The sequence below is a fragment of the Rhagoletis pomonella genome, unplaced genomic scaffold (genome assembly GCF_013731165.1).
Source record: "Rhagoletis pomonella isolate Grant_MI unplaced genomic scaffold, Rhpom_1.0 Rhpom_scaffold_00005, whole genome shotgun sequence".
Lineage (NCBI taxonomy): Eukaryota > Metazoa > Arthropoda > Insecta > Diptera > Tephritidae > Rhagoletis > Rhagoletis pomonella.
In genome coordinates, this window is record NW_023458559.1 from 67,804,043 (window position 1) to 67,817,287 (window position 13,245).

The 13,245-nt window shown below is 39.0% G+C and overlaps 2 protein-coding genes across 11 annotated transcripts in view; both read left to right on the top strand.

Moving 5' to 3' along the window:
- LOC118739430 (arylsulfatase B-like) overlaps positions 1-9,636 on the top strand; it is a 23,065-nt gene extending 13,429 nt beyond the window's left edge. For 9 of the 10 annotated variants that reach the window (XM_036470734.1, XM_036470733.1, XM_036470737.1 and 6 more), the window contains 6 exons: positions 1,032-1,388; positions 4,558-4,717; positions 5,043-5,269; positions 5,403-5,664; positions 7,215-7,372; positions 7,442-9,634. In XM_036470734.1, coding sequence (XP_036326627.1) covers positions 1,116-1,388; positions 4,558-4,717; positions 5,043-5,269; positions 5,403-5,664; positions 7,215-7,372; positions 7,442-8,278 — 1,917 coding nt within the window. In that variant the 5' untranslated portion in view covers positions 1,032-1,115 and the 3' untranslated portion in view covers positions 8,279-9,634. Of the gene's footprint in view, positions 1-1,031; positions 1,389-4,557; positions 4,718-5,042; positions 5,270-5,402; positions 5,665-7,214; positions 7,373-7,441 lie in introns of all 10 variants that reach the window. The other variant, XM_036470742.1, reaches the window with a different exon arrangement.
- A 1,215-nt stretch (positions 9,637-10,851) lies between these two features.
- On the top strand, positions 10,852-12,536 carry LOC118739435 (putative uncharacterized protein DDB_G0277255). The gene has a single exon (XM_036470749.1). It carries the CDS (start codon positions 11,157-11,159, stop codon positions 11,997-11,999), a length of 843 nt encoding a protein of 280 aa, XP_036326642.1. The 5' UTR covers positions 10,852-11,156; the 3' UTR covers positions 12,000-12,536.
- The last annotated feature ends 709 nt before the right edge of the window (positions 12,537-13,245 follow it).

Genomic DNA, 13,245 nt, shown 5'->3' on the forward strand with positions numbered 1-13,245 from the left:
TGTTTAACCGAAGATTAGTGTTTACCAGACATTGAGTAACCGGCCCTTAAAATTCTGAATACCCCCTCAAAATCTGGGCTTTCATAGGTTGAGCCTTATAATTTTTCGTAACCTAATTTCCGTTTATCCGATCAAAATTATTTGCAGTGCGTACAGGGTAACCGCAACTTTCTATACGTGGAATTCCTTGATTAATGCTAGTCACTAAAACAAAAATTTTTAGCCTTTATAAGTGCAACTTCCAAATAATTTAACCTCAGTACGTATAACACTTTTGGTTTATGCATGCCACACTTACCAGTATTCTGGAAAAACTAAAAGGTGGTGTTTCAGTTAAAGTGATGTGTGATGGAGTTTAAAATAAACAAATCAACTGTTATTAGAATTAGTCAAAATGAAAGCTAGTGTAAAGATAAAAAATGTCTGGACTTGGGAAACGGCAAACTTTAAAACAGTGCGAGTACCCAAAAATGATTTAAACAACTGGTTTTGTTTTGATAGAAAGTACAATGCTCCCATATCTGTCCAATTTCTAAAAGCTAAAGTCAGCAAGTTACATAAAAATAACCAACGGAATCTTTTGCCAGACAAGACATACATTGCTGTTGGGTCTGGTCCAATCCTCGCTTGAGCAAATGCATCTGGGACGCACAAGGTTCTTCTTCTTCTTCTTCATATTTGGCGCTATAACCGTCTAAGCGATTTTGTCCGAGTCCAAAGCAATACGTCAGTTGTTTCACTTCTGCGCCAACTGACGCGGTCAATGCCAGGTGAAGCCAAGTCCTTCTCCACTTCCATCGCAGTGGGGGCCCCCATCTTCCACCATCGCGACCCGCGTTGAATACTTTCAGAGCTGGAGCTTTTCTGTCCATTCGTACGACATGACCAAGCCAGCGTAGCCGTTGTATTTTGACGCGCTGCACTTATTTGTATTAAAATTCTCTTACCAAACATTTCCTAACTTAATTTCCTTAACAGCTTAAAGAGTGTAACAACTAATTAAATTAATTATTTTGCACAACTCACTGCAGAACTAAAAAGTCAAATCCACCTGCAAACTGCAAACACAACACTCGTACAAGTATAAAACGATAGAAAAAATACAAAAGCACAAAATGCAATATCCAGTCGGCCGCCAACGTCGCTCGATTGGCCCATTCTATTTGTTGTCAATTCTCGTTCTATTGCCGGCATTGCTCAATCAGCAACATCACGTGGCTGCGATTACGACAATTAACTCGGAAGTAGTGAGCACAGAGCAACAACAACCACGACAGCAACCAACACAACCCACGCCACAACAACAGCAGCAACAAAGCGAAAAGCAACAAAGTGAACAGCAAAGCAACACAAAGCCAAACATAATTATCATTTTGATAGATGATATGGTGAGTTTTACCACCTATTTTATTCTTAACTAATATTCACCTCAACCGTAATTGGTTAGTGATGTGTGAAATAGGCGTGAGAAAACCGAATATTTACTTTGGAAGAATTTGACGCGAGTGAAGTTTCGGTTAGGTACTTCCACTCGGAGGCAAATTTTCCCATTGTGAATGCCCTCTGTGAGTGTCAGGAGGAGGCTCATATTTTTAACTGCGGTTAAAGTCTGTATAAAGTCTTTCAAACCGTTTACTATACCAGATGAAGTCGTGGATTTTCGATATTTTCACCTCCGCTGTCCCCCCAAGGCATTAAAAGAGCGTTTTCCCAAATGCTTGAGATGCCTTGTTTGGAGAGCGCCCCGATTGATGCATAGGTCATTAGTTAAAGCTGTTGAGTAGTCTTCAATCCGCCTTAGAAGAAAATAAATCGGTGGCAGTAGGCAGCTATCCGCTTCGCTAATTTCATTTCCGAGCCGTATCTTGCCATCTAATCGGCTATGCCCAGGAACCCAGCAGAGAAAGGTTTCGACGTGACTCAGTGAAGCCAACGTTGCATGGCATTTCCGAACTGCCTGTCCTGTCCGCCTGGCTGTCAACGAATATAGTGACGGTTCCTGACAGGGAATCTTAAAACTAAAGTCCCAGGATAACGTGAGGTAATCAGTTTCGACATCTTAGTCGGCCTAGTTTGTGTTGCGCCGTCCACTATTAACCACCTCCAAGACCGATGCGTGCCCATAGTTGGCCTGCCTCCGCAATTTTGATTCCCTAAGCCTAAGGACCCCTTTTGCTGATGCACCTGCTACGAATACTTGTGGTGGCTGGAAGTAAAAGCTCATGTTCAGCCTTTATGGTGGAGTGCGCCCATCAAGGTTTCCAAGGAATGCTGGCAGGAGTTGGTCCATGAGCCATCTGGCCGCTTGATGCTTCCTATTGCCCAATCGGTTTTAGAAAGTATCTTGCTGAGCCTAGATGCTTAATTTGTTGGCTAAAATGTACCACAAAATTTTCGCCAGGAATGTTTCTTTTTAGCCCTAATTTTACTTTTGTAGTTGTTAAATCTTTTCCCATGGTATTCCCAATCCTCCAACCCATCGATCTACGCTGTCTAGGTCAGCATTCCACCAGACAGCTTTTGGCTTGGTGCGTGGCCTAGTTAGTATCCTAGTCAGGCGGTCAACCGATCGATCAATGTTGGCAGTCCCACGTCTAATTTCAACTTGAGTCAATTCTAGCTTAAAAAGGATGTCATCATAGCAAACCTCTCCTAATTCGTATTGCTAGGGCTCCTAACTGCCTTGGATAATTCTATCTCAAAGCCAATGTTAAAGAGTATCCTACTATGGTCCGAAAATAAACACTTGTCGGATTGCTTCCAATTAATAACCTTGCTGGTAGTCGAATCCGAGGTCAGTGTTAAATCGTATTCTCTAATGCTATTACAAACGTTGGCTAATTACCATTTTTGCATACAACTAGTAGGTTAGTAGAGACGATAAAATCAAAGGTAGAGTCATGGTGGCCATTCGCATTGCAGTCTGTTACCAGATCCAGTCCACGTGACACTAGTTGGTGAACTACTTGAGGTGGCTGTAGAGGACGTTAGCACCAAGCTAAGCCGGCGCCTGCGCTCGCATACCACCGCCGTGAGGTATCCAGTGCTGTATTGGGCTAAAAGAAAACATATTACTAAAAGTCTTCTTAGCCAGTATACAGATTCTTATCTTACCTTCCGTCGTTGGGGTGAACAGACAGTAGCCGTCCATACCTAGCTCAGTGACCCTACCTTTTACAAGCCAGGGCTCTTAGACCATGGCCACATCAATATTTTTGTCAATGCTGATATTCATCAAGTCGAGGGAGGCCAAAGTGGAGTGATGGAAATTAATTTGCACCACTACCAGCTTCCTCCCTTAAGGCTTGTGGCCTGTCACCAGTTATATGAACTTTAAGGTTGCCCTCCCTGAACTTAATGTTGTCGAGTGACGTTTGGTCAACCGCGACCAGCATATCGCTCCTGGTCCTCGTCTTGCTGGGGGTCAAAGACACCTCCTGCCATTGAGACGTGCTCAGCGCGAAGTTTTGTCGTCCGATTAGTTTCAAGATGGACTCCGTGGACGGAACCGGCGGTGATATCCACAGTGAAGTCATCAGTCGTACAGGAATCCTTGAGTTATCTCCAGCTGCGCTCCTGGCCAAGGTAAGCCAAGGCCGGAGTGAAGTTTAAAGTTAGTGAGATTTGAAATTAATTTTTGCGTGAAATTACTTAAAAAAATGAAAAAATAATAACATAAAAGGTCCTTATACTTATAAAGTTTTGTAGTTTTGGTCAGTTTTAGTTAAAATTTAGTTAGAAATGCGTTTTTAAAATATAGAAATATGTGAGAGAGTAGAAGTCTGAGTAGTAAGGAGCAAAATGTATTCAACAAAGAGTGATTGATTTTGACATTGCTCTCAGAAGAACCAGAACCTATAAAGTCAAATTGAAAAAAAAATTATGAATTTTGAATCGCTTGTTTATATTTTTTGGCATAATATTACCTCAAAAGGGAGCCTACCTGAGTTGTCACTCACACCTTGTTTAACACACCTTGGTAAGGAGTTTGCACGCAACAATTTCTCTTTCATTGGGTCGTATTCTTGTTTTCGTACGAGTTGAAAATTTTAAATTTTCCATTACTTTTCTATACAAAAATTTTAAATTTTTGAATCGTACGAAAACAAGAATACGCCTCATTATTTAAGGTCCCTGGGCTATTTAAAGATTCCCGAACTAAGTTAATCGAACGCATTTTCCCTTAAACTACATATGTATATATCACCTTGACATCAATATTAATCGTACCTCGACCCTTACAAAAGCTGGTAGTTTACTTTGCTATTTGACGTTTTCTTTTTTAATTTCAATTTACAAATTCTCTACGCAATGCAATAAAGAATTCGTACTACTTTCCTAATACTTAAGCGCTTTGGCCGGCAAAAAAAAATTTCCGTAAAGCTCTTAATTAAAAGAGATTACAATTCACATATACGCAGCTTTAATATACCCTGCACGACTAAACGCACTTCATGAGAGCAAGAAACGTTCGTTCATTCATTTCTGTTCACTTTCAACAAGATTACTCATACGCCGTGTACTCAAACGCTTACAAATATTCTCTACCTTTTGTAGGGCTTTAACGATGTCAGCTTTCATGGCTCGAATCAGATATTAACACCGAACATTGATGCGCTCGCCTACAATGGCATCATATTGAATCGTCACTATGTGCCCAATTTGTGTACACCGTCGCGTGCGTCGTTGCTCACCGGCAAATATCCAATACATACAGGTGAGTAGTATGCCAGTAGCGCCAGTAGCGCCAGTAGATATACATATATGTATTTGTAATGCATAGCTAAGTGAGTCTGGTGGCGGGAGAAAGGATTAATTGAAGTGGCTTAACGAAAGCGCACACAAAATGCCACGCTTAATTAAAAGGCAATACAGTGGCGATGCCTTTTTTTAATTTTTAATCCTTACATTTTTTACAGCCTTTGTTTTTGTCATAAAAGGGTACAGTTGCCTCACATATTTTTTTATGCTCAACTTTTGATTTTTGCCGCATCTAAGATTCTTCTTTTTTTCCTCCATAATCAACGACATTCGCCTTTTAGGTATGCAACACTCCGTCATCATTAACGATCAGCCGTGGGGGCTGCCACTCGGCGAACGTCTGCTGCCCGAAATATTACACGATGCCGGTTATGCAACAAATTTAATTGGTAAATGGCATTTGGGTTTCTGGCGCAAAGAATTGACGCCTACATTGCGCGGTTTCGATCATCATTTCGGCTACTATTCCGGCTACATTGATTACTACAATCACACAATGCATATGCTGGTGAGTGGAAAGCTGCAGAAAATTTAATGGCTATGGTTTGAGTTTTAAATTTTATTAAAATGAATTTAATCCGAAATTTTATATTATTTTTCAAAGACTTACGAGTATTTTTGTTAAATTTTTTCTTCGTTAGGACCGCAATTACTCGGCCGGCTTGGATTTCCGTCGCGACTTGTCGCCATGGCCTGAGGCTGATGGCCTTTATGCAACTGATGTTTTCACACAGGAAGCGGAGCGCCTTATCTACCAACATGATGCGGCGGCAAAGCCTTTGTTTCTGCTAATGAGCCACTTGGCCGTGCACACCGGTAATGAGAATAATCCAATGCAGGCGCCTGAAGAGGAGGTGGAGAAATTTTCGCACATCAGTGATGTGAAGAGGCGCACTTATGCAGGTGGGTGGAAGGATTAATATACATATTAGGCAGCTTTTTGAAGATTCGTTAGCAAGAATTTGGAGGAAATTTTTTCAACCAAACTGAAGATTGCCGATTTCGTCTAGAGAGAGAACTTGGTAACAACAAACTAAGTTAGGTGCACTAATCCGGGTAATATGCGGTCGATAAACGAGGTTTGCTGTAGCTTTCTCAAACGAAAAAACCATCAAATGAGAAAGAGTTAAATTCCATGAACGTTAAAATATAGAAACAGACTATTGAATTACAAATATGAAACTGAACAGTAAACATTGAACATGTAAACGGTTTTATTTTCAAAGTCAAAAGATTATGCCCAGTTTTCCACGCCATTTTTACGTACGCCGTTTTTAAATAACCACAAATATATTTCTTCCTAAAAATTCTGTGTTTTGATGTCCATGAATGTATTTCCCGTTTTTTTATGACAGAAAACCCATGCCCGCTCTTTAAACTCAATACTTGTGTCCAGTTTTAAAATAATCCAAAATTTATATGTTCAAATTTTTTTCAGTTTTTAAGTTACCAAAAATTTATGTTTTGGTTTTAGGTACGAGAAAACTATGTCCCATTTAGTATTACTAAAAAATATGTCCACTTTTTAAATGCCAAAAAATTATGTCTATGTTTTGATGTCCAAAAATGTATGTCCAGTTTTAATCAACAATTTATGTCCTTTTCTAAATAACCAAGAGTTTATATACTGTTATTAAATACCAAAAAATTGTGACGAGTTTTTTTATGGCCAAAAATTTATGTCCAGTTTTTAATAAAAAAAAATGTGTGCGCAGTTAAAAATAACCAACAATTTTCAAATGATAAAAAATGTGTGCGTAGATTTTAGTTGCCCAAAAATTATATCCAATTTTTTTACCTGTTTAAAAAATAAAAAAAGTATTTCCACTTCTTAAACAATTCACACATTATGTGCAGTTTTTAAATAACCAAACTTTATCTATTTTCTGAATGACAACAAATTTATGTCAAATTTTTAAAATACCAAAAATGGAAATATGTCCAAAAGATTATATTGCTTAAAATCTGGACATACCAGAAATAAAAAACATTATATTACCAACTATTTTTGTACAATTTTCAAATAAGCAAGAATTTATGCATGTCCGGTTTATATAGACAAAAAAATGTCTGCACACGTGTGACACAAAATGTTGGTTCTTGATTCAAACGACATAATATCAGTGTCCACTTTAGGGTGAACAAAAAATTACGCCCGGGTTTTAAATGACCAAAAATGTACGTCCATTTTTTAAATTACCAAAAATTTATGCCCACCTTTTTTTAGACCGATAAATGCACACAGATTTTTACTTTCGAACGTTCGTATTACAATTGCTTCTAGTTTTTTAATCGATTGCTAAAAGATAGGAATACTGAAGAAAAACATGATTTTTTATCGAAACTTTTAGGACAATGATTTCAGCGGCCAGTTCCAATTCCAGTTTGTGCTAAATCTCTTAAACGGTGCTTTTTGTATTACATATTTACATATGTCTCAAATTCTCCTCTAGGCATGATCTCCCGCCTGGATGACAGCGTTGGCCGCGTAATACGTGCGCTCTCCAACAAAGCTATGCTTAACAACTCAATCGTACTGCTATACTCAGACAATGGTGCACCCACTGTCGGCATACACTCGAATGCTGGCTCCAATCATCCCTTCCGCGGCGTAAGTATACATATTAAGCAACAAATAAATTAACCGAAATTAACTGTTATTTAACACCTTCGACCACAGCAAAAGGAGTCACCTTGGGAAGGCGGCATACGCTCCGCTGGTCTGATTTGGAGCCCACTGTTGCAGCAACAGAGCTATGTTTCCAATCAAGTAGTGCACGCCATCGATTGGCTACCCACATTGACGAGCGCTGCTGGCATTGAACTACCGTCAAAAATGAAACTCGATGGCGTTAATTTATGGCGCGTGCTCAGCGAAAATGGTGCAGCGCAACCGCGACGCCTGATTCACGTGCTGGACGACAACGTCGGCTATAGCGCTTTCACACGTGGCACGCTAAAGTATGTGAATGGCACGAGCTTCAATGGTCTCTACGATGGCTGGTTGGGTGACTTACCAACGACAGAGCAGGACCCCACCGCGCCATATTATGTGCAGCAGGTGCTCTCCTCAGAGGTACACCACGTGCTGGGCAATGATGAGCTCAGCGTGGAACAAGTGGAACGATTGCGTGCGCAAGCAACGCATCAATGCCCCAACAACGAGGAGAATTACACACAGGCTGTGTATCGTTGTGAGCCGTTATTGGAGCCATGTTTCTTCGATATCGAAAAGGATCCTTGCGAGCGTTATAATTTAGCCAAACTTTATCCGCTACAGGTACAGCTGTTGGCACAGGAGGTGGAACAGTTTAGGGAGAGCGCAGTGGAGAGTGCGCGTCGGGATTACAGTGATCCGCGCTGTGATCCTGCCCTACATGGCGGCGTTTGGGAATGGTGGGCAGAGACGTCGGCTGCGAACGGGCGATGGAATATGCACATGGAGTTCGGATTGGTAACAGCAGCGGTCAATGTGATATGTGCGCTTGTGTGGCGTGTCGCTCAGTTTGAATTTTAATCAGCGGAAAAGCGGAGTTAACTATGTACTACTACATGTCTTCGTCCAGCATTTGTATTGCATTTAATTATTTGATTTAAAATTTTTTAGTTTTAAGAAAAAATATTTGTTAAAGTACTCACTTAGTAACTGCCATACAAAATTAAATAAAGTATTAAACAAAGTAAATTGTAAACGGCCTCGAAAACTTCGAAAGTCTACAAGTTTTCACGTAACAGTCGTAAATAGCTTCGAATTTCAAATTTCCAGTGCTCGACCAATGCGTGCAAATACACGTTAACTTTGATTTTTTTCTTCAAAATTCTACAGCTCAGAGGCATTTTATGGTATAATCTTGGTCAGTGATAGGGTTTCCTCAGAATTGAATGCTCTACAAAAGTGCGCATTGCGGCGTAACCCTAACTCCCATCAGCGAGGTAGTACGGTTCACTAAACCCAATTTTTTTCATAAATAACAAGAGCTAAAGAAACAATATTAATGGCAAACTTTTCAATTTCCTACAAGAAGGTTCTAGAATACGAAATCGCTAGCATTGATATTTCCTGATATATCGGGGTGTATGCTACGTAGTTTTGAGACCTTAGTCCTAAGACATTGTTACTCGAGGCTATCCAAGGGTCTTGTACTAAGGCCACATCGTTTTGTGGAGGTTTGTCTGGAGGACCTTAAGCATTGATCTCTGGTTCCTTCCCCTGGTTGGGTGCGTTCTCCAGGTCAACCACTCCACATAACGTTGGTTTAGAGTGGCGTTCAAGATCTCGTCTAGGCCTAGATACTTTTCCACCTCTCGCGTTTTGTCAGTTGGATTTCATTGTTGTCAATTGGGTGGCATTTCTTGGGGCAAGGGAATCCTTTCGTATAGAATGTCCTCTGCCGTCTTGTTTATTTGAAGGATGTAATCCTGTGCTCCCGCGACATTGTCGACAATTTCCAAGGATGCCCCCTTCCCAAAGGTTTTGAAGCGCTTTTTCTGCATCATTTATCCATGCCAGAGAGAGGTCGTCCTTGCATTCAATATTTTCGAAACCACCCTACTCCGTCAAATGCTGGCCAGGGGTGAGTTTGAGTCGGCTTCCATTTTCGAGAAGAGAGTTTCCAGTAGTTGCATTTCAACCACCTTCCACCGCTCTCGTAACATTTGGTCCAGCGGGTTGCTTTGGTCAATAAGTGTCACGATCATGTGTCTCCTGGCAATCTTACTGGCCGCCTCCGCCGCAGACCTTGACGTTGCGAGTTTTTCGCCGTCCCATCCGACGTTAGGCTTTATAGCGTCGACCTTGGACTTCAGCCTTTCTCCAAGAGTCATGGTATCGCTCTCCAAGGATCGCTGCCTTTTCATCACGGCCTCCTCAATGTGGTTTGCGAACAGCGGGTCTGATAAATGAAACCATTCGCAGGGGTTTCCATTCCGGACGTAGCCCAAGCCATTCGTTCTTCCTGTTCCTTCGTTAGACTAGATTTGTATGAACCTTAAGGGCTGCCTTTTATCGTGCTTTCACCTTCATCCCCCCCGTCTCGTTGCCTCTGAAGAAGCATCTTCGGGTTTTGCCGGAGAGCGTAGCGTCCTTCTACGCCAACGTGTCAACGCAGACGACACTTTCCAGGTCCGAGTCTTGAGGAACTTCAGACCTCTGTGTTTCGCTTATTGTTGGTTGGCTGTAGCAGTTGAATTTTATGTTTCAAATACTTGCCACCTCTTCTCAATATAGTTCAGAAATAAATCCTTTCCAAAACCATTTCGGTTAATACACATCTTTTATTAATTAATTTAACTTATTACATAATTTGAACCCAACTTTTTAAAACGGTGATAAACCTTTTCAAATACCTAGAAAATATTCTATATTCACCTTTTCAAACAGGTGGTAACTCTCTACAAAATTTTCAAACCAAAACCTGCTTTAACCTATTTCATTCGGCACCCATATTTTGATACATATTTTAATTAACTAATTGCCGTAATTCCAGATAAATTTGAATTTTGAAACATGTGGCAACACCAAACCCATTTCCATTGGTAGCCTTCTTTTTTCTGATAATTTAACTTATTAAACAATTTGAACTTAACCTTTTAAACAGGTGGAAATCCTTTTTCAACACCTAAAAAATATTGTTAATGTTTAAAGTAAAGAGTTCTTAACACGACTACGGTGTCAAATTTTTTAAAATTTCATAAAACTTGTGTATCATTTAATTAAACTCTGAATCTTCTAAATTTCTTTCGTGTAACGCCCAATTTGTGATATATATCTCAATTACCTAATTGCATTAGTACATATCGAATTTTATTTTTTGAACAGGTGGCAACTCTCCTACATGTAATTAAGAAATAAAAGCTGTTCAAAAAAATTCCGGCTAATACCCATTTTGTATTAATTCATTTAACATATTAAATGATTTGAACTTATTTTTAACAAGTGGCAACTCTTTTCGAAAAAAATAAACCTTTCCACACATTTACACCTCATTTTTCTAAATCGAACGACCGGTGCAGTACTGATAACGTTGATTATAATAATTATTAAATAATTTGAATTACATTTTTTAACGAGTGACAATTATTTCCGTAAAAATAAAATCTTATTACATACATATTTACAGACCAAGATTATACAAAATTAATTTAGCACTCAAAAAATCAACTCTTCAATTAACAATCTCCAACGCACAGACAGCAAATATGACAGCGCGCCAATGCCTAACGGCTTCCATCGCGCGCTGCTATTCATTCCAACATAACTGCACTAATCCACATTTAGTTTGTATCGTCATTGCTAGTGAGCAGTGTATTGCAAATGTGCTTAACTAAAAAAAAATTCAAATTTTATATTTTTTTAATTTTGAGTACATAAATAGTTTTTCGTTTTTTTTTCCAAAATGATGGAAGATTGTCAAACGCCCACGCTGGCCGAAGTGATGGAGTTCAAGTATGAGGTCACACCCACCATGGTTTTCGATTCGAGTTGCCTGCAGGAGACACACAATCTAATTGTGAATCGCATCAGTGTTCGTTGCTTTACGCCGACAATAAAAAATTTCCAATCGCCTGGCCTGTCACCAATCACCGAAGGCACGCAGACGCTGGTTAACGGTGTCGCTGTGGAAGGCATACCGATATCCATGCCGATGATGTCCAATGCTAACAACGAAATCTTCAAAGCATCTAAGAACCCCAAAGGTACGCATCAAAAATCGGCGCTGCCGCTGCAACAACAACAGCAACAACAACAACCATGCCAGAAGAGCTTCTCCAATTCACATTTTGTAAGCGACTCACCGCCAATCTTCACTTTAAATTCTACCACAATTTCGGATACAGATTTCAGCATTGAAATCGCAAGTCCCGATAGCGCAGCAATACTTGGGAGCTTTGGCAACAACAACAATAACAACAACAGTGGCAGTAACAGCAATAATAGCAGCAGTGATTCGGATAAATTGAATGCTACATTCACGAACAAAAACAACAACAACAACGGCATTAATGCATCAAAAAATCTCAGCAACACGAATTTGCTCGATCGCACCATGAACGTGTCGACTTTGTTGCGCAGCGTCGGCCTGGAGCAGTACGTGGAGGCGTTTGAGGAGCAAAATTTGGATTTGGAGCAGTTCTTGAAAATACGCACTGAGGACTTTCAGCGCTTGGGTGTGACCAAAGCGAAGCATCAGAAAAAACTTTTAGATTTGCTAAGCGAATTAAATGGCGCAGAAATTTAGTTTTCGTTTTGTCTTTGTTTGTTGTTTTTATTCAAATGTGTATTTCGAGATGCCATGATCTTGTACCTATCTAATGTTGATCGTTTTCGCTGTTACCTAGAGCGGCAATTTTCTGCATTAAATAGAGCTTTTTTTAGTCTGTATTTTTTATTTGGTATTTATCTATATATATGTATGTATATTAGGGTGCCTCACCACAAAAAAAATTAAATAAAGATTAAATTGATTTAAACTGATATTTTTTTTAGTCGGTTTTTTCTTGGTGTTTATATTTGCGAAGTTCTTTATATAAAATATATTAGAGTGCCCCACATAAAAAGGTCGCGGTTTTCTAACTGGCTGTATGAAGCTTATTAGATTTCAAGATTTCCAACAGTAGGTCTTAAAATATAATAGATTTTAAATTACACCATGCGACATAAACATGAAAATCTTGAAACACACAAAGCACTCAATATACTCAAGAAACTGTGGGCCAAATATAGTAAAACTGCGTTTTAGGTTTTTCTCTCTGACGCCAGGATATTTTTTTTTGTTCAAGATCTTTGTAGCCTCAAAAATATAATTTATTCCAAAAAATATTTAAAAAATGTTGAATAACAATATGGGTACCAAGTGAAAGAGAAAATTCTGTAGAATTTAAAAAATTTGAATTTTTTGGGTCACAAGGCCGAGTAGGTATTAAAAATGCCTTTATAATTAATTTTACTTTTTTAAGCTAATAAAGTAAGAAGGACGACTCTAATTCTAGTATGCAATCGAGTGTATATTAGTCCTTAACATATAATTTTTTCAAAAATATCTAATGATTGCAAAATGTCCAGGATATTCAAGATACAATTTTTATAAGACATTTTGAATACCTAATCGTCCTTATACATTAAGAAATTAAGAAATTTACGACATACAACAATACGACACTTACGATACCGTTGTGAATCCCTCATATGTTTAATACTTATTCGGCTCCGCCCGAACTTAGACTTTTTTATTTGTTGCGTGTAAAATTTACTGTCGCACGGTTTTATGATGGAAAAATAGTACCGATTTTTTTGTATTAATAAAAATGGGGTCAAAAAGGTTTTATTTCTAAACTACATGTAGGAGGGTTGCTACCTGTTCAAAAACTCAACTCAATTCATCAGTTAATTGAAATATGTAAGCCTTAAAAAAACATTTTTCTCCGAAATTTTTTCCAAGGTTTGAATTTAAATTGACATCTAAGCTTTTTTCAAATGGAGAACTG

Coding starts and splice junctions, on each gene's coding strand:
- LOC118739435 (XM_036470749.1), top strand. CDS start 11,157: ATGATGGAAGATTGTCAAACGCCCACGCTGGCCGAAGTGATGGAGTTC.